The sequence below is a fragment of the Kogia breviceps genome, chromosome 9, assembly GCF_026419965.1.
Source record: "Kogia breviceps isolate mKogBre1 chromosome 9, mKogBre1 haplotype 1, whole genome shotgun sequence".
NCBI lineage: Eukaryota > Metazoa > Chordata > Mammalia > Artiodactyla > Physeteridae > Kogia > Kogia breviceps.
In genome coordinates, this window is record NC_081318.1 from 528,279 (window position 1) to 552,989 (window position 24,711).

The following is a 24,711-nucleotide window of genomic DNA, read 5'->3' on the forward strand; positions in this document are numbered from 1 at the left end:
GTACCCATAAGGTGGAGGATATAATGAGCACATTTCTTTACCTGCTGTTTGATGGAATTGGACTAACTTCTTGTTGAAGACCTAAATTTATTCACTTTCATAAAACATGTTAAATAAAAGAAAGTAAAGGCACTACAAGAAAATAAAATGACAGGCCCATATCCCTTGTGAACATTGGTGCCACAATCCTCAAGAAAGTGCTAGCAAACTGAATTCAGCAACATAGTAAAAGGATTATACACCGTGACCAAGAGGGATTTATTCCTGGGATGCAAGGATGGTTCAACATAAGAAAAGTGATCAGTGTAATACCCCACATTAACAGAATGAAGGGGGAAAAAACCCTGCATGATTATCTCAGTTGATGCAGAAAAAGCATTTGGTGAAATTCAACACACTTTCACGATAAAAACACTTAAACAGGGGCTTCCCTGGTGGCGCAGTGGTTGAGAGTCCGCCTGCCGATGCAGGAGACACGGGTTCGTGCCCTGGTCCGGGAGGATCCCACATGCCGCGGAGCAACTAAGCCCGTGAGCCATGGCCGCTGGGCCTGTGCGTCCGGAGCCTGTGCTCCGCAACGGGAGAGGCCACAACAGTGAGAGGCCCGCATACCGAAAAAAAAAAAAAAAAAAAAAAACACTTAAACAAGAAACAGACAGAAACTGCTTCAGCATAATAAAAGGCATATATTCCCAGCAAGCGGCATGCTCAGTGGTGAAAGACTGAAACCTTTTCCTCTGAGATCAGGAACAAGAGGGGGATGCCCGCTTTTACCGCTACTGTTCAACATGGTACTGGAAGTTCTTTTAGAGCAATTAGGTATGAAGGAAGCGAAGTGAATGGCATACAAGCTGGAAAGGAGGAAGTAAAATTATCTTTGTACACAGGTAATATGATCTGTGTAGAAAACCTGAAAGATTCCAACCAAAAAAAAGCTTTTAGAACTAGTAAATGAATTTTTAGCAAAGTAGAAGGATACAAAATCAATGCAAAAAAAATATCATTTGCATTCTATACACTAACAACGAGCAATCCAAAAAGGAAATTAAGAAAACAATTTCATTTACAATAGAAACAGAAAGAATAAAATACTTAGAAATTAACTTAACCAAGGAGGTAGAAGACTTGTACAATGAAAACTACAGAACATTGCTGTAAGAAATTAAAGAACACATAAATACATAGAGATACATCCCATGTTTGTGGTTTGGAAGACTTAATATTGATAAAAGTCAACACTAAAAGCAATCTGTAGAAGCAGTGTAATCCATATAATCATATCTGATAAGGGATTGAGATCCAGAATGTATAATGACCTCCTACAACTCAACAGCAACAAAAAAACAAATAACCTGATTCAGAAATGAGCAAAGGACTTGAATAGACATTTCTCCAAAGAAGATACACAAGTGGACACAGGCACATGAAAGGGTGCTCAACATCACTATTAATCAGGGAGAAGCAAACCCAGACTACAGTGGATGCCGCCTCACACCTATCAGGATGGCACTTATCAGAAAACAGATCAGTGAGGATGTGCAGAAATTGGAACCCCTGTGCACTGATGACGGGAATGTAAAAGGTACAGTTGCTATAGAAACAGAATAGTTGTTCCTCAAAAAATTAAACAATTACTATATGACCCAGCACTTCCATTTCTGGTTACATACCCAAAAGAATTGAAAACAAGGTCTCAAAGAGGTGTTTGTGTACTTGTGTTCATAGCAGCTATATTCCCAATAGCTAAAACATGGAAGCAACCCAGGTGTTCATTGACTGTTGAATAGGTAAGCAAGGTGTGTTATGTGCATACAGTAGAGTATCATTCAGCCTTTATAAAGAAGGAAATCCTGCAGTGTGTAGTGTCCATCCTGCTACAACAGGGATGAACCTTGAGGACATTATGCTAAATGAAATAGGATAGTCACGAAAAGGCACATCCTGTCTGATTCCACTCATGTGAGGCCCCCAGAGGAGTCAGAATTACAGAGACAGAAAGTAGGATGAAGGCTGCAGGGGACTGGGGGAGGCCGGATCAGAAGTCGCTCTTTAATGGGTATAGAATTTCAGTTTTGCAGGATGCAGAGTTCTGGAAGTGATGGTGATGGTTGCACAGTAATCTGAATGTGCTTGATGCCACTGAGCCGTGCACTTAAAAATGGTTGCGATGGTAATTTTATGTATATTTTACCACAATAAGAAATAATTGGGAAAAAAATTTCTTAGGAGTCTGCCAGGTGCCTTGCCTGCATGGTAGAGAGGTTTTCTCTGGCTCTTGTCTTCACTGTTCGTGAGCCTTTTTTTTTTTTGCTGTCTTATTGACTGCCAAGATTCCGGCTTTCCCTGAGGCCCCGGCCCAGCTGTGTGCAGGCCGCTGCTGAGCTGCTGACTGACACGTGGCTTCGCAGGGTTTGGTTTGTTGTTTTGGCTAAGGATTTTATTTTATCATGTCATCTTTGAGCTTCTAAAGTGTATTAATATAGTAAATGAACAGTCAGTACCAATTACCTTTATTCTAGAAGGGAGCATAGAATGTTGTGATGATGTAATACGGAAAACTCTGCGTCTTTAACATATTTGGAACTACCGCAAACGCTGCTGCCATCAGTGCAGTAAAAGAGGAAGCTCCGCGTATGTCTTCGGGTCAGCTGCACCCCGGAAGGGCTGTCCACTAGGCTGAGGATGAGCTTCAGGAGCGTGGGAACCTTGTTCTCTTGTTCCGGCACCCAGGGAGCACTTCATACACGTTCATTAAATAAACACTGGAATGAATCTGCTACCGGACGCCATTTTGAAGATGCAGCCTGGCTTTTGTGGTTTCAGCAGACATGACAGCATACTCAAGTTATGCAGCTCAGATATTTATGTCCCTAAAAAGTCTGCATTCTGCTTTTTCCTGTGTTCCAGATAGGGACCGTAACTAGGTTACTGGCCGTGGAGTTGGGGAAGGAGTAATTGAGAGCTATGAGGAAATAAATGATCAAGTCTTACTGTGTGTGGGCAAAAACCTGTTGCTCGCCGTCTGCCTCTACAAGGGTGAGGCCACCAGCCACTGCAGTTGCTGACCTTCCACACACCCTGAAAGGAGTTCAGGGCAGAGATCAGGAATGAGGCCCTCTGTGCTCTGGGAAAACTGGCGGAACAGGTCTTCAGATAGATATATTCAGAAGACGATGTTATGAGCCCAATTTCTTGCATCTTCTCATAGCTAGAAAAGCACTGCTATCATTAACTCAGATGTCTGCCCCTCGTGGCTAGCAGCAACTTTCTGCCAAAATGTGTGCTTGACTGTACGTCCCCCCTTCACCAAAAGAACCTACAGGTATTGACTTTTACATCAAGACTGTGAATATTGGAAGACTTTCATCGCAGATGCCTTTTGTCACTATTTTGCTCATGTGCTTAGACAATCTCTCATGGTTATCAAATTGCCTCCTGATGCTCCAACGCAGGAGTGGGAAGTCCTTCTTCCAAGAGTCAAGGGTGGGAGTCGAATCATTCGGATCCCACGCAAAACGTAGTGGATGTGCCATGTTCATAGTAAAGATGGGTGCAAGTCTTACATTCAGCATCATGCTGTATTCATGTTTGTTTCACATTAATGATTGCAAAGACTTAATCGTTGAGTAAAATTGATACCTCAGATGGATGTAATGTCTTTAACCTTTGACAACAGAGGGCCTTGAGCACTGCTAGTTTCCTCAGTACAGGGAGCTTGGGCACAGCATTCATTTGTGGTGAAATATAATCTCAGCAATTTTTATGTTTTAAACAAGCATAGTTGTTTATAAAACCAATGAAAACAACGCTCCATCAAGAGATTGCTCCAGAGGCTGCACTTTGAGAAGTGACATTTATACCAAGGCCTCTGGCCAGGCTGCCTGCCTTGCCACCCGTGTGGTGGTACTGACTGGTGTCAGTGACCGCTCCAGCGCAGGCACTAGAACACTCTGGCACGGCCAGGCTACAGGTTACAGCTTTGCCTACAGTCTAGTCCTGGTTGCTTTACTATCATTGTATTCAGATTATATAGCTTGCAGGTCTGTGGTGATTAAGAAAATGTAATACAGAACTTTTTCTTTGCTAGTTTTGTAGGAAATTGTGAGATTGATTTGGAGATCAAGCGATATTTTTGTAGAGCTGGTGTGCAAAGTATACAGGTAAGGTTTTTTTAAGTTTCATAGTCTTCTCAAGTTCTCTGTGCTCTATTCAGAAAGAAAATCATGAGGTTTTTATTAACTTAGAATTTCTTTGAAGTTAAGGTTTTGTTTATAGGTTATGCTTGAGAGAAACCTGAAGTCAGATGCTCAGGAATCACTGAGAGGATCCTGCATCCTCCTTCTTGAGTCTGTAACGGCCTGTGGAACTGTTTTCTGTTAACGTTTTGGTTTCCCATTTGAATTTAGATTCATGGTACAATGCGGGTGATCCTGGAACCACTGATTGGAGACATGCCCTTAGTGGGAGCTTTGTCTATCTTCTTCCTTAGGAAGCCAGTAAGTCAATGTTTATATCATTCTTTTCTTCCCATTCACTGACAAGAATGTGTACGTATCGAAGAATAGGCGGAGTGGAGAAAAAGAGCTTAACTCACTTTATTCCCTTTGGTGCATGAATCCTGCGTGCTTTCATCTCTTTGTGCCTTAACAGAGGGCTTCACATCTCTCGATAGACAACTTTTTTCCTCATTATAAAAATAATATGTTTGCTGCAGAAAATTTGAAAGCAGACCTTAGAAAGTATAGGTTGTAACTAACATTCAGCGCCTATCACTGAGTATGATATATATTTACTCATTCTGTCCTCATAGCTCGGTAGTTAAATACTGACACAAAATACTTTTGCCGACCAGGACCTGAGAGTTTGATTTGTCCAAGTCACAAAACCAGTAAGTCTGGGGATCTGCACCTGGACCTGCCCTGATCGGCAGAGTTGCTACCCTCATACTCACCCTAAGTCTCCCTGCAGCCCCCCACCGCCCCCCGCCACCACCACCATTGCCTGCCTCTCAGGCTGTGTTGAATGAAGCACACAGTATGCTGTGTTTTTAAGAGTCACAAAGATTAATTTTGACTAAATTATATTTTAACATTTGGATAAACCATGACATTATTATTTCACATTCCATTTTTGGTTATAAGTCGTCAATACTTATTACTCATTATTAGCCACAAAAGTAAGACAACAAACATGTCACCTACCTAGACTCTCCCTCACTGAGACCCTTTCTTCTCACCGAGGCCTCTCCCCTCATTGAGACTGTCCATCCTCACCTGGGTGGCTGCATTCCTACAAGGCTCCTCATCTGGGCTTCTGCAGCCTCTGCTTGGCTTCCTGCCTTGGCTCTGTCCTCAGTGGACTTCACTGCTAGGGGTCTTGCCCCGGCACACTGACCCACCAGGGGCCGGCTCTCACTTGCAGACGGTCATCTGTCCAGTGCGGTGGTAGTACCACCCCCACCCGCTCCCCCATCGTCCCTTCCACCTACCTCCTTCTCCCTCCCTCCTCTCCCAGAATGCTGCCCTTCCCAGGACACGGGCAGCCAGGTTCCCTCCTTGTCCCTGTGCCTCGTAGCACACTTCTTAATCTTTGGAAGCCACAGCCATATCTGTCTCCATACAGTCCAGTAAAGGTCTGATGAATGAATGGATCTGTTTCTCAGATACCTCTTCACAGTGTGCCGTTTTTGTAACCTGTGATGAGCCCTTTCTGGAGGTGTCATTAACATCATCTGTACTGTAAAATGGGGATATTCATTTGTATAATTTGATTCAAATAACTTAATACAAATTATTGTTGCTGGGTTTTAAAATACAAGTTTATCTATACCAAACAAGTGGTACTTTTCTGAATAAAAACATAAGAAGTAAGTGTCATAATTTTTTGTTACCACTAAAATTATTATTCTCATTTGCTTTTTATTGCTTAAATAATTGGCTTATTTTGAACGTATCTTAATGACACAAAACATGGTAAAATTCGAAAGCTATTAAGGAACATCTGTGTTAAATTTTTATTTATTAAAATTTTGAGAAATGAAGAAATCCGTAAAAGATTCAAAATTCATGGGTTTTTTTTTTTCCCACATACAAGTTGTTGAAAAGACAGTATGTTTAAAAAAATTCCTTCATTAATGAATACAAAAAAACTAATCCTTAGCAAGTTGATAAGTATTTTTAGTTTGCAGGGAAATTTTAACAATTTAAAGAAAGAGGTTTTTTTTTTCAGCTCAGAATGTAACAAAATCCAAATCTTTAAATCTTCCTCAAAACTATGTACTATTCTTCATTGGTTCTTTCTTAGGTATACTTAGTTTAAAAATAACATTGTAGGGACTTCCCTGGTGGTCCAGTGGTTTGGACTTCATGCTTCCACTGTAGGGGGACTGACCAGGGACTGAACCTGGTCAGGGAACTAGGATCCCACAAGCCGTGCAGCCAAAAAATAAAAAATAACATTATAATATTAATTTCCAAATGAAAATTTAGTACTCAGAAAAGCAGGATGAGGCTGTGAAAGGTTGAGGATCACTTGTATCCTTATTTGGTGAATTACAGTCGCCAAGCACAGGCTTCAGAGAAAAGGGACTTTTTCAGTCACTTTCATCTGGAAAATGTAAGAGCAGAATTCCCTGCTGGCTGCCAAGTCCTTCCTCACCCCAGTGAAAAACAGAAAGATTTGGGGTTTTGACTATCCAAATGATTTAGAAGCATGGCAACCTTTAGAAGAATATGAAATTTTCACATGTTTTTTTGCTCGTTGATTTGTTTACATTAGTTCTGTTAATGTGCTACTTGTTTTTAAAAAAAATAACCACAGGTGTCTGCAGTGCTGACCTCGTTGAGCACAGTGGAGGCAGGGTGGATGTACTGTCCCCTTAGTGACAGACGTGAGCGCCACACAGCCTCACTTCCGCTCCCCGTTCTTTCTCTCCTTTGAACTGAGTGCTTTGAACAAATTACCATCTTCTCTCAGTATCCACAGGGGATTGGTTCCAGGACTCCCATGGACCAAAATCCGTGGGTGCTCAAGTTCCTTATTAAATGGCGTAGCATTTGTACATAACCTAACCACATCCTCTCGTATCCTTTAAATCATCTCTAGATCACTTATAACACCTAGTACGGTGTAAATTCTGTGTAAATAGTTGAAAGTCCAATGTAAATAGTTGCCCTAGTGCAGCAGATTCAAATTTTGCTTTTTGGAACTTCTGGAATTTTTTCTTTCCGAATACTTTTGATCCGTGTTTGGTTGAATCTGAGGAGACGGAACTGGAACCCTCAGATACGGAGGCCCAACTGTATTTAATTTCTGTAAGCCTCAGTTTCCCCATTGGTAACATGGGGAGTACACTAATACCTCTCTCAAAAGATTGGAGGTGACAACTAAATGTGAAACACTTGGTATAGCACCTGGCACATAGTGAGTCTTCAGATGTTTCAGAAATTAAATAGTTTCCTATGCGTAAGGTTAACATTCTGGTGTGGTCCCGACAGCAGAGGTTGAGCACTGATAAGCACAGAAGCTTGGGTTAAGGTTCTGGTACGAGCCAGGGTGACCTCCTCTCTGCCCTTGGACGTGTCCCAGGGAAGTGGTGGCCACCCCCTCACGCTAACTTGACAGTTGTTGGGATTGCCTCTGGCATACACTCTTAAGGGTGTTTCAGAATCCTTAGGTCATTTTTAGGTTTGTCTCAGGAGTATGGACTAGAGTAGACTCAGTCAGGAGGTCCTTTCCAGAACTTCTCCAGGAGATGGTCTGGGGCTCACTCTGAACATGTTTATCCTAAAGGGGTCCTCCCAGCTAGCAAAGGACATGCCTGCTGAGTCTTTGATCCAGAGATTGAGTTTCTTCATCTATAAAATGGAAATAACATCTTCCTTTTAGAGTGATGTGAAAAGAAATTGAATCCTACTAGCTAGGACTCCAGCAATTGAGGTACCTTAAGCAAAGGAAGGGGGAGAAGGGGGAGCTTTATTTTAAAACAAAATGAGCATATATCGCTGTCTCATGAAACCCATGCAGGGGCTGCAGTTGGGAGTCAGGAACAGGACGGGATGTGGAGTGTGGACCCCGTGGCCACTGTCTCTTGTGCCTGTTCTGCCTCAGCTTCGTTCTTCTCTCACCCTGAGGCCAGCCTCCTCTGGTCCTTCAGGCCAAGGCCAGAAACACTGGCTGCCGGTGCCCCCAGGAGTGAGCCTCCCAATCTTCCCTCGGTCCTTGCCTGCCCTATTCCAGCTGCATCAGATACAGACCCTTAACCCTGAGACCAGGAGTAGGAAGGTTGCAGCATTCGAACGAGGCTCCCAGAAACTGATTCCTGCAGCCCTGCGTGGGAGGCTGCCATGAGGGGGTGAGGCAGGGCTGGGCTGGCAGGTCCGTGGAGCCCACTGGACGGAAGAGGCCCAGTCTTAGGCCACACATTAAGCCACTGGGGAGTTTGTAGCTGTTTATCCCGCCAGGTGTTCTCTGCATTTCTTGGATCCGGGGTTTGATATCTTTCATCATTTTGGAGCGTCTTGCCCCACCACCATTGTTGTGGTGCTCTTTCAGTGGCCCTGCCCCTTCCCTGTGACTCTGTCTTTGGAAGGTCTTGTGCAGGAGAGAGTGTCACACCTGCCCCCAGCAGTACTGGTCTCTCTGGTCAATGCATAGAGGGTGAATTCTGTTCCTGTCCTCTGAGTGGCTGTGGGCCCTCGCCTCTGGAAGGCAGGGCTTCTGCCTTTCCTGCAGCAGCTGTGCTCTCCCGGGCCCGCCCTATTTCTGTGGATTTCACAGGGTTTACTCTGGCTCTCCTGCTCTGGGACGGCCCTGTCACCTCAGCTCTCCATACATCCAGGAGTGACGCTTTTCCCAGTTTTCTACATCCCAAGTGAAAGCTGGAAGTCCTAGGAGCTTTAAGACATAAGAAAAATATTCGTGACCTTGACCACCAGCCCAAATCAGAAAATTCAGAAACTCTGGAGAAGGGCGGAGCCACCAGTCTGTTTTGTTTTGTTTTTAAATATTTATTTTCTTTTTTGCTGCATCCGGTCTTATTTGTGGCACGCGGCCTCCTCCTTGTGCCGCGCGGACGTCTCTCTAGTTGTGGCGCACGTGCTCAGTAGTTGTGGTGCACGTGCTCAGTAGTAGTGGCACGCAGGCTTCGTTGCTCCGCTGCATGTGGGATCTTAGTTCCCTGGCCAGGGATTGAACCCGCGTCCCCTGCTTTGGAAGACGGATTCTTAACCACCGGACCACCAGGGGAGTCTCCACCAGTCCGCTTGTAACAGACTTCCTGTGTAGGACGCCTGGCGTGTCATCAGTGCTGAAATGAGCAGTGGCTGTTGCCGACTCTCCCGCAACCCGCAGATGGCATAGAGGGCAGCCGGCTGAGGTTCCTGTGAACACATGCTGCGCTGGTGGGGTTCCAGTTGCAATGTGCCCACCTTACTCACTGTTCCTCGGCAGCCCAAAGAGCTGATTTCCTGTCCTTTGGAAGCACATCTCACTGGTTCTTCAGTTTCCCGAAAGGAGATCCCAGTCATCCAGACTTGGGGGAGGGCAGGCACTAATTTTAGCTGCTTTCCCGAAGCGCTGCCTGGATCTGCCCCTCCTGGTGGCTCCCCGCTGTGTCCTCCCTCCCGCCGCCCTCACACCTGTCCACCTGCTCACACGCTTGCTGTCGTCCTCCCACACATGGTTACTCATACTCCTCTCCCACCCCCTCAGCTTGGCTCTTCTGTCCCCTGGCCAGCTCCCCCTTCAGGGCCTTGAACGTGGAGGCCCTTCTGGGGCCTTCTTTCTTTTCTTTTTTTTTTTTTTTTTTGTGGTACGTGGGCCTCTCACTGTTGTGGCCTCTCCCGTTGCGGAGCACAGGCTCCAGACGCGCAGGCTCAGCGGCCACGGCTCACGGGCCCAACCGCGGATGTGGGATCTTCCCAGACCGGGGCATGAACCCGCGTCCCCTGCATCGGCAGGCGGACTCTCAACCACTGCGCCACCAGGGAAGCCCTGGGGCCTTCTTTCTTGCATTCAGATCTCTTCTTTTCAAACTCACCTGAGTCTGTCCTTCCATGCATTCTGCCCCTGCCTCCCAGGCATTTTGTTTCTCTGAATTTGGGTAGCATTCAGGTTTATCTTATCATTTTGAAAAGGGTCCTGCAAGTAGGCCCTCTGTCCCCTGAGAGTTTGTAATCTAGTTATAGTCCCTTCCAGGTGACCGCCCTTTGGGAGGGCCTTTGAGGGCTTCTTTACTCCTGATTCAGCAGGGTGCCCCAGGCTCATGTTAACAGTTTTTGCCCCAGACCTGGAATCAGCCATTTCTTCAAAATCCCCTGTTCCTTTTAGTGGAAAATGCATTTAGAGATCGTTGTCAGGGTGCTAGGGAGTCTTAGGGAGGTTAGTGTTTCGGGACTTTATTAAAGTTGTTGCTTTTGAGTTTTGCTCTGTCCCAAAGAATCTTGACCCTTCCAGTTCATATTTACAACCACCTACTCCCCAGCTTCGTCACTCCAGCTATATGGGCAATAGAGGTCATGCAGTTTCACTTCGCATCTTCTACAGTATAAAGCACAAGTAATTTCATTATGTGCAGTATCCATCTTGACAGTCCACATCCGTTTAATAGAATCTCAGCCAAGTATATAGGAATTATTCTAAGATAAATACCAACGAGAAAAATGAGCAAAAAAATCCAGATGTTGAATGAATGAATGGAACATGTCCCACTAATATCAGGAATATGCAGATGGAAACAGTGATAAAGTACCATTCTTTAACTGCCGGATAGACTGATTTTTAATATAGGTGTAAAATATGATTTTTAATAGGGTGTAAATAAAGGACATTTTATACAGTTTTGACGGGAATGTAAGTTTGTATAATATTAGGGCTATTAGGGCAATTATGTAGCATCTATCAACATAAAAAATGAGCATGTATCTTTGACAGAATTTCCACTTTTTGAATGCTAGTCTCCATCCATGTGTATGTAACAACACGTGTGTACAAAGATACTCACTGATTCATTACTTAAAATAAAAGAGAAATTGTAAATATTCTAAGTGCTCATCAATAGGAGGATGGGTATATCAATAGTTATGATTTTACTGGAGTAAATTATGACATCAAAAGAACAAAACAAGAACAGGCAAGGTATCTATACCAACAAGGGACAACAGCCTTGATGTTTTACAAAGTGAAAAACAAGGTATAGGACAGTATTATGTACTAACCCATTTCATTTATAAAGAAACAAACCTGCATGATTTGATATAATTGGAAATAATTTGCATACTTAATATTTTTGCCCTTTTTTTAAAACAGCTTTTAGAAATTAATTGGACAGGACTGACTAATCTTCTCGATATCCCCGGATTGAAGTAAGTACTCTGTCCTGTCCTGTGGGTAGCTTGCTGGTGGTGTCACGTGTGTCTCCAGTGTCGCGAAGACGACACGGATGTTTGAGAGCTGTGTCTTCTGAGCAGAGTCCATGCTTTCTGGGCGGGCTCTCTTGGGCTCTGGTGGTGTTGCCCCGTCTGAGGCTCTGGGTCAGAGCTGCATGAGAGCCCTGTTAGGGCTAGATGGAGCCTTTTCATTAGTCATGAGGTAGGTGTCTTTCCAGTTTTGGTGTTTTAATATCCCAGAAAATTAAAGAAAACTTTAAAAAGTTTTAAGCTTATATGTTTCAAAACTATCCCTTTCTGGAATCTTTTCAAGCTGTGCTGTGCCTTCCCTTTCTGCCTTCTGTGCCTTGACCCACTCCTCCGTGGAGGGGTAGGTGTCAGCCCTGGACCTGGGAGCTGCATCGTGTGGCTGGGAGGCCCTCATTGTTCCGTGTGCTCTAGTGTCTGAAACACGAGGAAACCTTCCACCACGAGCATGTGAAGCCCTTCAGGGCCTGTCCCGCCTGTGAGAGAAGTGAGGCTTCCTAGTCGCCTCACAGTCCATCTGTCCTCCAAGGTGGAAGGCGGTGGTGGCAGATCTGTCAGCCACCACTGAGCAGGAAGGTCTGAGGCCGCAGCCGCCAAGCCTGGTTTCACTGTTGCATTTGAAGGTTAAAGTGTGTTGCTTGTTGGTTAGAGTTCCATATGTTTCTAGTGGACACTGCTAATCTGTGGGGGAGTTTTCCCCCTAAAATAGCTTAAAAATGGAATTATGAAAGCCTTGGTTTCAATCTGTTTTTTTCTCTCCCCGTGTATTTGTTTATGCCCTTGAAATGGCCATTAGAAAGAATTTTATTTTGTTTCATTATCAGGGAAAAATTAAGACTGCACTGAGGCATAGTCATAACAATAGAAGTCTTTTTTAGGTGCTGTGGTTTTATTAGATATAGAAAAATACTGTTATCTTTAATAGGTTTTTGGAACGAAAGGACCACTTTAAAAGAGTTTTGTTAAAGTGTTGATTAGGATTCTTGCTTGCAACAACAAACCCAACTTACCTGGTCTTCATTAAGTGAGTAAGTAATTGAGTAAACAAATACTGTTTTTTAGAGACAGTCTATTCACTCACCCGACAAATGGGTACGGAGTGCCTGCTGTGAGTGCCAGCCGTGGCCGTGAGCAGAGTGGAGACTGCACCCTCGGCTGGTGTCACCGAGAGCCCTGCGGCCCTGTTGGGTAGCCAGGCACAGCCAGGTGCTGGCATCCACAGGACGGCTCCTGACTCTGCTTTTCTGTATGTGGCTTTGTTGCCAGGCAGGCTCTTGCTGTGAAGTAGCAGCTTCTAGCTTCTATTCCGCACGCTCAGCAACCTCAGTCGGAAACAGAACCTTTTCCCACGAGTTCCAGCAAAAGTTCTAGGGTTGACTTCTGTTTGTCTACCTGTCCTTGGACAGACTCTCCTGGTTCTGAGGATCAGATTGGGCCTTGTGCCCACGCTGAGAGGAGGCAGAGAAGTGCTTGAAGAAGCTCCAGTGAAGGGGGGCGGGGGGCGCCCCAAGGAAGGGCTCCAGAAGTTGGAAGAGAGGGTGATGCTTAGCTGGCAAAAACGACAAATCCCTGCTGTCGCTTAGTGTAGAAGAGTGTGGTCTGCTTTCCTCCCCTCTGCGTCGTGGGAGGGTTTGTGGAGCATCTGCCCTTCAGGCCGTGTTGTGCTGGCTCCCTGTAGAGAGCCAGAGGGTGGGCTCTGCTGCGTAAGCCTGCAGCGCAGCTGGGGGTCAGTCCCAGATCGTTCAGTTAGAAGGGAGAGATGCATGCATGCTCGCACGACGCACACGTACAAATACAGCGCCATTTCATTGCGTGATTTTATATGAAGGCAGGCTCTTTTTGTATAGTAATAACTTCCGGCTGTTGTTTTCTATGTGGGTTTTCATATATACAATATATAAAACCTATTCTTCTATATTCATTATGTATAGGATTGCATTTATCATTAAAAGTATCAATATATACTCATATATTAGAAATACAGACGGAAATAGACACACCATTCAAAAATGAGACTGGTATAAAAGGGATATGGTAAAATACCCCTTTTAAATTATATATATTTATATATGATACATAATTATGTAAATTTTATGTGATACAATATACGCATATCTACTTAACATAAAACTTGGGCTACTGTTTCTCAAAGATTTGTCAAACAACTCACAGCTGTGGCAAGCCTTGTCTTATAAAAATAGATATTTAATAACTTTGAATCTAACATAATGAAATCTTGCTGCAAGCTTTACAAAATGAACATCTACATGCTCTATCCATTGACTACAAAACAGAATCCAAGGTATTATAAAGTAGCAGTGATGCCTGAATCAGTTTACTGTACCACAGATTTTAGCTGTCCTTACCATTTTTCAATGAAGAGCCATAACCTGAGTGTTGAAGGGATGAGGGTTGTGACAGAAACAGAAGTAGGGTGATGAGCAGGGTCGGTTCCAAAGGACCAGGGGGGTGGGACACAGTGGAAGCTGTTCTGTGTGCTGAGCCCCGGCGTAGTCAGGACGAGCGGCCCTGGGGATGCCCGGCCCCATGTGGGAGCCCGCAGATGGGGCCGCCTAGCTGAGCCTTGTGCTGGCACCGTAGGGTTAGAGAGAGAGAGGTGAGGCGGTGGCCGACCACCATAGCAGCTAAGGGGTTCTTGAAACATTGATGTCATCAGTGAGGGGTCTTCTGTTTCGACAGATTTTTCAATATAAACAAAACTGGTACTTCTGCAGGGAAATGCCTGAGGTAAGACTATGCTTGGTATTGATGCTTTGAAGGGCCACCTCATCCTCTGCTTGGTGAACACTGATCCAGTGTCTGCCGGCTTAGACCCTCTGAGTCCCCCTGGACTGTTAGCGCTTGAGTAACTGACCTCTTCAGCAGCAGAGTGGAGCTGTGTGTGGGTGTGTGCTTTGTCTTCTGCCCATGTTGGACTGAAAGGTGCTGCGCTGAGGTTCCGCATCTAGGCCTTGCATTTGGACCCCCAACCTGGAGTGAGGCTCAGTTACCACTCAGTGAATGATGGTACTTTCACTGTGTCCCAGTGGATGTTCCGTGTTTAGTTACTTTACATCTGCGTGTTCATAATGTTAATATGAGAAGTACTGGCAAGAAGTAAGGTTCTTTTAAAACTTTGCGCTTCTGGCTAAAGGTGTTCTTCTATAGCAATGAAACTTGGTTTACGTATGCCTTCAAAAGTGCTGTCACACATACGTTGCTTGATTCTCACATTTACACCAAAGAATAGACAAAAAGCATATTGAAAGTACATTTGTTTCTTTAGCCTCCACAGTTTTATTCTTGCTACTGAGATCTCTGTGCAGTGGTGTATAGTATTTCAAATTGATTACAGTATTCAGTACCCAAATAAAGTGTGAAGAAGGAATGAACTGTAAATTCCTTTACTTCATTGGGACCTCTGCATATTTATCAGGAAAGATAAATTTAATGTAATAAACATGGAATGAGTAAATAAATGGATGCTTGTTTTGGTATTCTTTGTACTTTTATGGGTGTTTGAAATAGTTTATGTTTAAAAAAAGAAATTTATTTAAATGTATATTACTTATTCAATATTAAATCAATGATAAAGTTATGTGGAAATGTATGAGACGTTATTTAGGACATTGTGAAATATAGCCAGAATAGTATCTTGTGTTCTCAGAATAAATCACACATAATTGTCACTGTAGCAGTACTGCATCTAAAGTATTAAACTGCTGGCTTTAAATACTGTGTTAGAGGGATTAGCTCTGTGCTGTCAGTGGGATATTGTGTCATGTCTATGCTAAGTTCACTGTTAACAGGCGATAACTAGTACTGAAGTGTCTGATAGTTGATTGGTTTGTTTTTTACCTCCCACCTAACAGTGGTTTGTCAGATACTATCATTTTGGACATAATATCAAACTACCTGGTGCTTCCCAACCGAATCACGGTTCCTCTCGTCAGCGAAGTTCAAATAGCACAGTTGCGGTTTCCTATACCAAAGGTAAGCATCCGTTCATTAACACTTACAGACAGACTGGAGGAACTCTTCACATACCTGGGTGTTGTGACTTCTTGTATTTCTCCTAACAGCAGCCTTGCCACGTGGATCTTGATGCAGTAAAGGTGGTCTGTCCTGCCCTGTTCCTTAGGAGATTGGCCAAGGGGCATCTGACCGAAAACTTTCAGAGGCTTGAGGACAGTTCTTAAACCTCAGCTGTGAACCTCAGAGCTGCTCATAGGGATTTAATTCTGCAGATATCATTGCAAGTTGTAAAGGACAGCTATGACAACGTATTTATTGTCTCAGAAAGCACTTCCTATTTGTATGTATCAAGATGTAACAGTTCAGCCTAAGCTGGGAGCGTTGTACAAGCCTCCCCTCAGATAGGACAGAACGGGCATCTTTGGGGTCATTCAGTGAGGGATGTGGCAGGCGAGGCGTTAGTGTTACAGCTGCCGTGGGTGGGATGGGAGGGCACGGCTGGGGCTGAGTCACAGCCCTGGGGTTAGGCAGCAACTTCACTTTGGGAGTATATTCCTTGGTGTGTCTGGGCTGCAGTTTCTTCATCTGTAAGCTGGGGTGATGCCCTGCACACAGAGGCGGGTCACACATATTGGAGTCACCTTCCTTCCAGTAAACTAAACAACCTCAGTCTGAGACTGTGAGAGCCTGCTGGCCAAGGACGTGGAATCCTCTGCTGGGCACAGAGCTGGAGGGTTGGCCCCAGTTAGCAAGGGCTTCTCCCCCCTGGGCTTCACCCCACCCGTCTGGTCTGACCGACCTTGGGCTCCAGAAGTGGAGTGGGCAGCCTGTCACATGGTGTCTGGTCCTAGTTCAGTGTTTGTTTCCTGAAGTAGAAGTGGCCAGCCTTCCCCACTGCCCATTACTCTTTCTAGATAAATTCGATCTCAGTGTACAAACCAACAAACGTGCATGAGCATTCCTGTATTTTTTGAAGTAACAACACCCCAGTCATTCAGGCCCAAATTAGATACGTTGTTGGCATTCAGCAGATGTGATGGGGCACCACGTATGAGACAGGGATGTCTTTTTTCCTTAACTTAGGGTTCTCATCTCTGGAGACGCAGGCCTGCCTTTCCACATAGAAGGCCCCATGCTCCTAGGCCATTAGGCTTTGTGTTCTCTGAGTACAGGGGACCATCTAAGCCTGCCCGGACCCAACCTCCCTGCTGCTCAGATACGTTTGTTGCCACATTATCTAAGCTTTAGACCTGTGAAAATATAAGCGGGAGATTTTGTTTTGTTATGGTTTTAAAAGCGTATTTATCTGTAAAAATGTCTATCTTTCTGTGCTGATTGGTTCAGAAATATTACCTGGTAATTTTTTTAAAAAGTGTTTTGTGGTGTAGAATGCTGCCCTCCAAAAGGTAACTTTACAGGTTGTATTTGCCTTGAAAGAAATATGAGTGGAGGTTTTTTATTTTATCAATTAAACAACATTTTTTGGAAAAGATAGCTATGTTAAGTCTGAGTCATATGTATCTCAGATTTTCAGTTTCCTATCCATAAAATAGGTTTGATGACAGTATTTCATAGGATTGTTGTAAAAATTAAGTGAAGTAATTGGAAAGTAATTGCATATCAAGGACTTAGGAACAGTGTCGTGCATCCTGTAGTGCCAGTTATCACTAGTTATCACTGCAGTTACCACTAATGTCACTACTACCGAAACACAGGACTGTTTGGTGACCCATTAGGCCCTGTGCCATCTGACCTCCTGCCGTCCTGCCCTGCCCACGTTGGGCTCCTGGGGTCCCTGGGACACAGTGCCGCTCTGGGACCCCCCGTCCCAGGAGAAGTCTGCAAGAGGTGGTGACTCACGCCAGCTCCTCCTGTCTCTGGCTGCAGTCAGACCCCTGGGACCCCGTCATGCTGCTCCTGAGCATCACGTGTTTGCCCTTTTTGCTCAGGGAGGAGGAGCTGCCTGTTCCCTGTGCACAGGCTTCACTCCGTGTCTGTTGGGTGAGCCCGTGAGCAGTCTGCTCTGTCTTCCTTCTTTCCAGGGTGTCCTGAGGATACACTTTATTGAAGCTCAGGATCTTCAAGGAAAAGACACTTACCTTAAGGGACTTGTCAAGGGGAAGTCAGACCCCTATGGAGTGATTCGAGTTGGCAACCAAATCTTCCAAAGCAAGGTCATCAAGGAGAACCTCAGTCCAAAGTGGAACGAGGTGTACGAGGTGAGGGAGTGAGTGCTGCTGCTGTCCCCCCCTCCACATTCCTGTTCCACGCCTGCTGAGGGGTCGCGATGTGCTAAGTTCAGGGTAATCTCAATTCTCTTTGCTTTCATTTTCCATTTTTAAAACTAGTGTACCTTGTATCCCTCCCTCACACAAAACTGTAAACCTTAATCGCATCAAGCTATCACAGTCAATAATTAGCTCTTAATACATATAAACATATTCCCAAATGAGGTTGATTATTTACTGTTTTGTAAATTTTCATGTAATACATCTGGACCTCTCTACGTGTCAATAAATATAGCCGTTCACTTGAGTAGGTAACCATCATGTTTTTACTCAGATCTGGGCTTTGGGGTTCATTGTAACCAGTGCTGTATGAGCGTCGTGGGTTTTCTGCATTTGGCCAAGTTTTCCCCAGATTACGCTCCTCAGAGTGGAATTGCTGCATCACAAGGTATGCAGTTTGGAAAGAACTGAGAGGTGGTGCAGTTTATACCCCATCAGCTTCCCATCCTCCCAGCCCGGTCTGTTGCCAAATCTGTCAATCTCGGAGTGGTGGTGAGTGGGGCGCTTGCGGCCACCCTGCAGCCAGCACTGACCGGGGCCGCTGCCGGAGTGGAGAGACATCCAAGCTTGTGGCCCCCGGTAACTGGGGACAAGTGCAGTGGCCCGTGGCCGTGTGCGCAGATATTTCACAGGGACCCTGCCATCCAGAAGTGTGTCGGGCCCGGCAGTGGGGACCTCAGTGCCGTGCAGCTGCTGCCGCTGACTGCAGCCACGTACTCAGTAGACACGATACTAGTGAACGTGGGATAACTGTGAGCTGCTACCTTTCAGGCTCTGGTCTATGAACATCCCGGACAGGAATTAGAGATCGAGCTCTTTGACGAAGACCCAGACAAGGACGACTTCCTCGGAAGGTAAGTCTTTCGTGACGAGGCGAGCGTAAAGTCTTTTCCTTTGGTGATCACTGTTAAGTGTGTACTATAACTTCAGAAACAGGATTATGTACACGTCATGTGTATCTTAAAATGGCTCTTAGGTGTAGCGTTGCTTCGCCTTAGATTGCTTAAAACACGTTTTGTTCCTAAAACATTCACATTTAAGTAAGAAAAGGAAAGCTGTTAGATCTGTGTCAGTCATAGCAGCCGCATGTTGCTATTCACATTAAATGGATTAAAGTTAAGCAAAATTTAAAATTCACCTTCTTAGTTGTGCTGCCCCACTTTAAGTGCTCAGTAGCCACGCCTGGCCCCAAATCCAGCCCAGCTCTCCAGCCTTTACACCACACAGGCGGGGGTGCTCTAGGTTATAGAAACAGGTTTTTAAACTTTTGGTTTGATATTGGGTTATGGGGGTGGGGAGTAGATAGTAATTTATATTGTGCCTATATACTGGAAAAGCAAATATTGACTTGTTTGCTTAAATTGAACAACCTGTACAGCTGAAAAAAGTATTAAAAAACACACTGTAGCCTAATCTTTATTATTTAACTGAATTTCTTGTGGCAAAAAAGATATATAAGGATAGATGACATTGGACAGGTCTGGCTTCATCAGGAACGGCCTGTGTGTTAGGCTGTGACCTCAGAATTCATTCATGAGACAGTTTGATGAGGAGCAACCCAAAGATTTCAAGCAAGGCAGTGAACAGGTCAGACTTGCATTCCAGCACAGACACTGTTAGGTTATCAGGGGTTGAGACTGGGGACTGGCGTCCTTCTGGAGGCTATTGGAATAGATCAGGAGAGAGGTGTCAGGTCTGAGCTGGGGCAGAGAGGAGGGGTGGCTGCAGAATAAGGGGATGTCATCGTTCCATCCTGGTCGTCTCTGGCTCGGGGCGCCGGCTCCGCGCTCCCAGCAGTGCAGGATTATGGGGGGCAATGGAACTGGCTGTCGGGGGCTATGCTGAGCACGAGGCAGAGGCCTCTGCAGCCACAGAGACGCTGGTCAGAGCCGAGGAGCGAGCCTGGGAAGGCGGTCTCGGCCTAACTGGGCGCGCAGGAGGCTGAGCCGGAGCGGTGGGCAGCAGCCCAGGGAGAGCGTGCCGGACCCAGGGCGGACTGTGCCTGCACAGCTGGGCTGCGTGTGAGCAGCTCCGTGTGGGGAAGAGCAGCCCTCCCGGCTCCGACGGCAGCTGTGCCTCGCGGGGTGCTCCCCTCCCTGCTCTTCCCGCCCTCGCTGCACTCTCGTGGGTGGAGCCCTGGGGAGGCTTTTGGAGGAAGTCCGTTTCTTGGTAAACTAGCATTTTGCTGCATTTCTGGAGTACTTTTTCATAGACTAATGCTTAAGGTTATTTCAGTTGTAAGAAGTGTGTTTCTGTGTTCTAAAGTTGTTGTATTGTTATTTCTATAGTCTTATGATTGATCTTATTGAAGTTGAAAAGGAGCGCCTTTTAGATGAAGTAAGTTTCCTTTGAGTATTGTTCTATTTCATGAGTGTTGACAGAACACCTGCTACCACTGCCACCTGATGGTCTGAGAACTTAACATCCGCTCACAGACGTTGAGGACTTAGGCCTTCTAGTAACAGCAGAGTGAAAAGAAGTCAGCACCTACCAGACACTTGAAATTCCTGAGGATCCAAACACACACCAACTTTGTTTCAGGCAGGCATGCTCTCCTTCGGAGTCAGGGCAGAATCTGGGAGAAACTCCCCAATAACAGGCATTCTAAAGATAGTTGGAGTTCACAGCAGAGCTGGCACAGTGCAGTTGATGAGAAATTGTCCCATGAAAGATACCCACAAATACAGTGTGAATTGACAGCAACAGACGTACTTCAAGCAAGATATTGCTATCAGAATAAAAAGGATAAAAAAGGAAGTTTGTGGTGGCTTCTAAAAGATGGGTAAGATTTGCATAAGTGAAGCATAATTAACCAAATCACTGCTGAGATCTGCTTTCAAAGTAACATGTTTCCCTTCCCGTGCACATCAGCACACACTCAACGGGTATCTGCAGTTTATCATGTTGTTGTGTGCTGGCTACTGTGGGCAGTGCCGGGCAGAGCAGACAAAGGCTTGCACTCGGGGCAGTCTCTTCTTAATACTGAGTGTTTGGGGACCATCCTCGATTAATTGCTTTGTGGCTTTTAAGCTGAAACAAGTGTATACTAATTATTAGTATATAGTGATGAGGAAAAACAGGCCTGTTAACGTGTCTGATATTGAAATTCAGACTTGGGATCAATGTTATAGTCTCTCTTGGCCCATAAATTCTACGGAAGTCCATACGTAAAAGCCTGACAGTGTTGGGTGGTATAAGAGGACACTTGAGTCCTTGCGTGTGAGTCGGGGCTGGAATTGGGAATCAGTGAGTTAACACGCGAAGCGGCCACTGCTGTCAGTGTCTGGGGCCGGCAGCTGGTTCTCAGGCCTGGAGCTAAAGGTGGCAGGACTCGGGCCTTCTGCATTTGTGGAGACTGTTCAGTGTGCATGTCTGATCCAGGAGGACTTTGGCTGAACTGTCTTGCTTTCTCTGCAGTGGTTCACCCTGGACGAGGTCCTCAGAGGAAAGCTGCACTTGAAACTGGAGTGGCTCACTCTCATGCCAGACGCTTCAAACCTCGAGAAGGTGCTGGATGGGGTCCCGTGACAGCCTGTACTCCTGATCGCTAAGATTAGTACCTTTAAACTGTGCTGCAGCTCACTTAAAAATAAATAACAGCAATAATTTTGACTCCTGTGCTGTAGATCACTACAGTAGCATCAGGGATAAATTAGAGATAATGGAATTTTACAGGTCATTCTCACCTGTTTTATGAGATCTTTAAATTTTGCGCTTGATTATTATATAGGGATTTGAGGAGCCACAGGTCACCTGAGTGCTTCATTTGATTGATCTGAATAGAATCTTATGTTCATTCTCTCCGTATTGCGTATATCAGATGCTTATTTCTCCACTTCTCTTATTTTATTGAGGATTATAGACATAATCAGGAAGAAATAGTCAGGAACCTTGGAAACCCACCTGCTGAAGCTTTTTCCTTTCCTTGCAGGTGCTGACAGACATCAGAGCTGACAAAGATCAAGCCAATGACGGGCTGTCCTCCGCGCTGCTCATCTTGTACTTGGACTCAGCCAGGAACCTCCCGGTAGGTGCCTCCGCGAGAGCCCACCGGGTGCTCGTTTCCTGGCAGTGGATCCAGCTGTGTTCAGCCGTGCCCACGCCGTGTCCCCATGCTTGTTGCCGTGTTTTCACTTCACTCCAGTCCAAGAGAGCAGCAGTGGAGAGGGTTACATGTGCGTTTCCTCCATGAGTGTAATTTTATGTTTACATCTTTTTGGTTTATCCAGGATGGTCAGAATTAACTTACATGTTTTAAGAAAAAATCTCCAGTACATAGGAAAAGAATACACCTAGTAGTTAGAGAAGAAGATTTTCTGTAGAGAATCACTAATTATTAAAATTTAGTGCCTAGAGATGAAAATTGTACCCCTTTGGCGTCATCCTGGAAGTAGCACAGCCGGGTGACGGGGCAGTGTCAGGAGAGCCCTGTACGCGGCTTCTGGCCCAGAGCAGCGCTCCTCCTCACAGGCCTTGGAGCCATTCCGCTCTTAGAAAAAGTGTCAAGGACAGCTTTTATAGGTAACGACTAGAAGCGTGGAGAAGGGTCGATCGAGCCCCGGCGGGATGCTCGCCTCCACACTGAGGGTGGTGTGCTCCTGATCAGTGTTTGTCCGTTTGATGATGTGCCCGTTCGCTTGTTCAGTAGATGGCCTTTCTTGTTCCATTGCACTGTTGGAGGCCAGTTTCGTTGAAAGGAAGACAACTACCTCCAGATGAAGGGTGCTTCCTCCTGAAATGATACTGCTTCCAGGTCACCCAAGTGCACCTGTAGACAGTCCCCCAGGGTGTGTCCTTGGTGCGGGTGGACGTATGGGCATCTCACCTCACTGTGATCGCACCATGCTGTTCCTTTACCTCGTGAAATGCACACCCTGGTTCTGTTTAGCACCTCTCAAGGGTTTAAAATTGCATTACTTGGGCTTTGCTCACAAGCAAAGTCAGTGTATTTTGGGCATCTCTATGTTTTCTTTAAAGTTTTTAACGATTAAAATCTGATCATGTATTTTTTTCATATTGGGAAGACGTAACAATTGTGTGTGTAAGTGTATATAATTGTACTCTTTCTTTCAGTGAAGGTTTAACCTTTCTGCAGAATTACTTGTATGGTAGAACTTTTTGCTTTTAACCACAATAATGTTTTAAAGTCTTTCATAATGCCTGATGGAAGTGAATTTGTTGTGTATTTTAGGATATAGAGGAAAGTAGTAGGGAATTGGCCTCTCTTTAGAACTGTGTGTTTTGTCACATTAAATTAAAATTGAATCATGTCATGTAAGCAAAAGACAGACAGAAAGAAAAGTGATTGTACTAACCTTCTGTTAAAAGGGCACTTTGTGCATGAAGTATGTTCTGGCCGTCAAAGGCAAAGGATCTTTACAAAACCACTGCCCGGTTGGGCCTGTTTCCATGGGAGTGCGTGCCGTCTCCTAGGTGTCTGCGTGATTCTTTGACTCTGCCTGTTGCATCCTGGTTATTAGTGCTCTTGTGCCTTCATTGACCACAATCCGCCATTCTTTGCTTTCTTCTCCCATTTCCATTTTCCCAAGAGTATCTACGAGGGAAACTTTGGGTGTGGCTACTTAAAAGAGAGGCGAGCGTCGGGACTAGTGTTTTGTGAAAATACTGCCTCAGTCTGTAGAGCACTATTTGTGAGTTCCCAGTGTTCTTCCTTCCTCTGTTTGGTGGAGACTGCTGGAATGTGGACTGGAACTGTAATGCCATCTGCCCAGTGGTGGAATGACATGCATGCTTTTTCAGTTTCTTGCATGATTTCAGTTACTGGGCATGTTTCTTTCGTGCTTGTTTTGTGAATCGTAACACTGCTGTAACTAATATTGGTGACTGCATCTGATACCGAGGTGGACAAACCCCATGAGCCATGGAGGAGCCTTGGGCTCTGACGCTGCTCCTGGCCCTTAAAATATTAAAAAAAAAAAAAAAAAAAACCATCTGAGGAAAAAGTAATGAAGTCATAATGATTAAAATGGATTTTCTTATGGTTCATCTCAGTGTGAGATGTAAGTATTTCTTAGCAAGCTTTCAAAAAACTTCCTTAAATCTACTTTCTCCTCCTGACCAAACACAGAAGTGTCAGAGCTTGGCTTTCCATGAAGTCCCCTGTGGCCTTGGGGACAGTCAATGAAGACAGAAACTCACTGCTGCCCTGAAAACGCACCTTCTCCCTCCCCATTTAACCAGAGCTCCTAGGGTGAAAAAAACATGTTGAGTTTATGATTCACTTCTTTTAAGGAACTTAAAGAATTTCCTAGGGTGGATAATTGAGCATTTCTGCCTTTATCTGGGAAGCTGATTTTCATCTCATATGTTTCCCTGAGACCTTGCTCTGGTGCCTTGATTCCTGGCACTGTTCTTGGTCCTTTTAGCAGTTATTTTCACTTGCTTTGGGGTCAGAGAAAGCCACCGATGGCTTAGTCATTAGTCTATTAGTCTAGAAACTAATTATTGAATTAATTCAATAACTAGTGAGATTCTTAAAGTTCATTTGTTTCATTTTAATTTGTTATTTCTATTTCCGCATGCCTTCTCAGTTTATTCTTATTTAAAAAATAAAAAAGAAGGGGGAGAGCAAAACTGAAAGAGTAGGCATTTTGACCCATTTTATAGATGAGGACAGTCAAGCCCCTGAAGAGTGGGTGAGCTGCTGTTGTGTCTCCTCACATCCCCTGCCCACCTGCTGGGAGGTCAGAATGAGGGCAGTCATGCATATCAGCAGCTGTTTTCTGTCACTTCCAGGTGTTTCCTAGTGGAAATCTGTGTTGTAAGCTGCTGTAAATGACAGTCTTGCTCAGCTGCATGAGTTACTGTTTTCTCTAGCCACTTCTTTTAAAGGAAATATTTCTGAACTTGTGTCAGGATTTTTAAAATTGCTTTGTAATATTTAGCTAAGATGTGGCTGGGTTATCCAAACTAACTTTCCTCCCACATTACCAAAACCACATGCTCTGCTTGATGATTCAGGTATAGGAATCAACAAAATGTCCTACAAAATAAATTCGAATAGATTGATCACT

General features: G+C 44.9%; 1 protein-coding gene across 8 annotated transcripts in view; it reads left to right on the forward strand.

Moving 5' to 3' along the window:
* ESYT2 (extended synaptotagmin 2) overlaps positions 1-24,711 on the forward strand; it is a 74,898-nt gene that overhangs the window by 30,906 nt on the left and 19,281 nt on the right. For 4 of the 8 annotated variants that reach the window (XM_067041723.1, XM_067041718.1, XM_067041720.1 and 1 more), the window contains exons 5-14: positions 4,088-4,160; positions 4,407-4,496; positions 11,308-11,363; positions 15,287-15,407; positions 17,432-17,608; positions 18,449-18,531; positions 19,966-20,014; positions 21,095-21,184; positions 21,609-21,704; positions 23,227-23,328. In XM_067041723.1, the coding sequence (XP_066897824.1) occupies positions 4,088-4,160; positions 4,407-4,496; positions 11,308-11,363; positions 15,287-15,407; positions 17,432-17,608; positions 18,449-18,531; positions 19,966-20,014; positions 21,095-21,184; positions 21,609-21,704; positions 23,227-23,328 (937 nt within the window). The remainder of the gene's footprint in view (positions 1-4,087; positions 4,161-4,406; positions 4,497-11,307; positions 11,364-15,286; positions 15,408-17,431; positions 17,609-18,448; positions 18,532-19,965; positions 20,015-21,094; positions 21,185-21,608; positions 21,705-23,226; positions 23,329-24,711) is intronic. The other 4 variants (XM_059074662.2, XM_059074661.2, XM_067041721.1 and 1 more) reach the window with 1 other exon arrangement.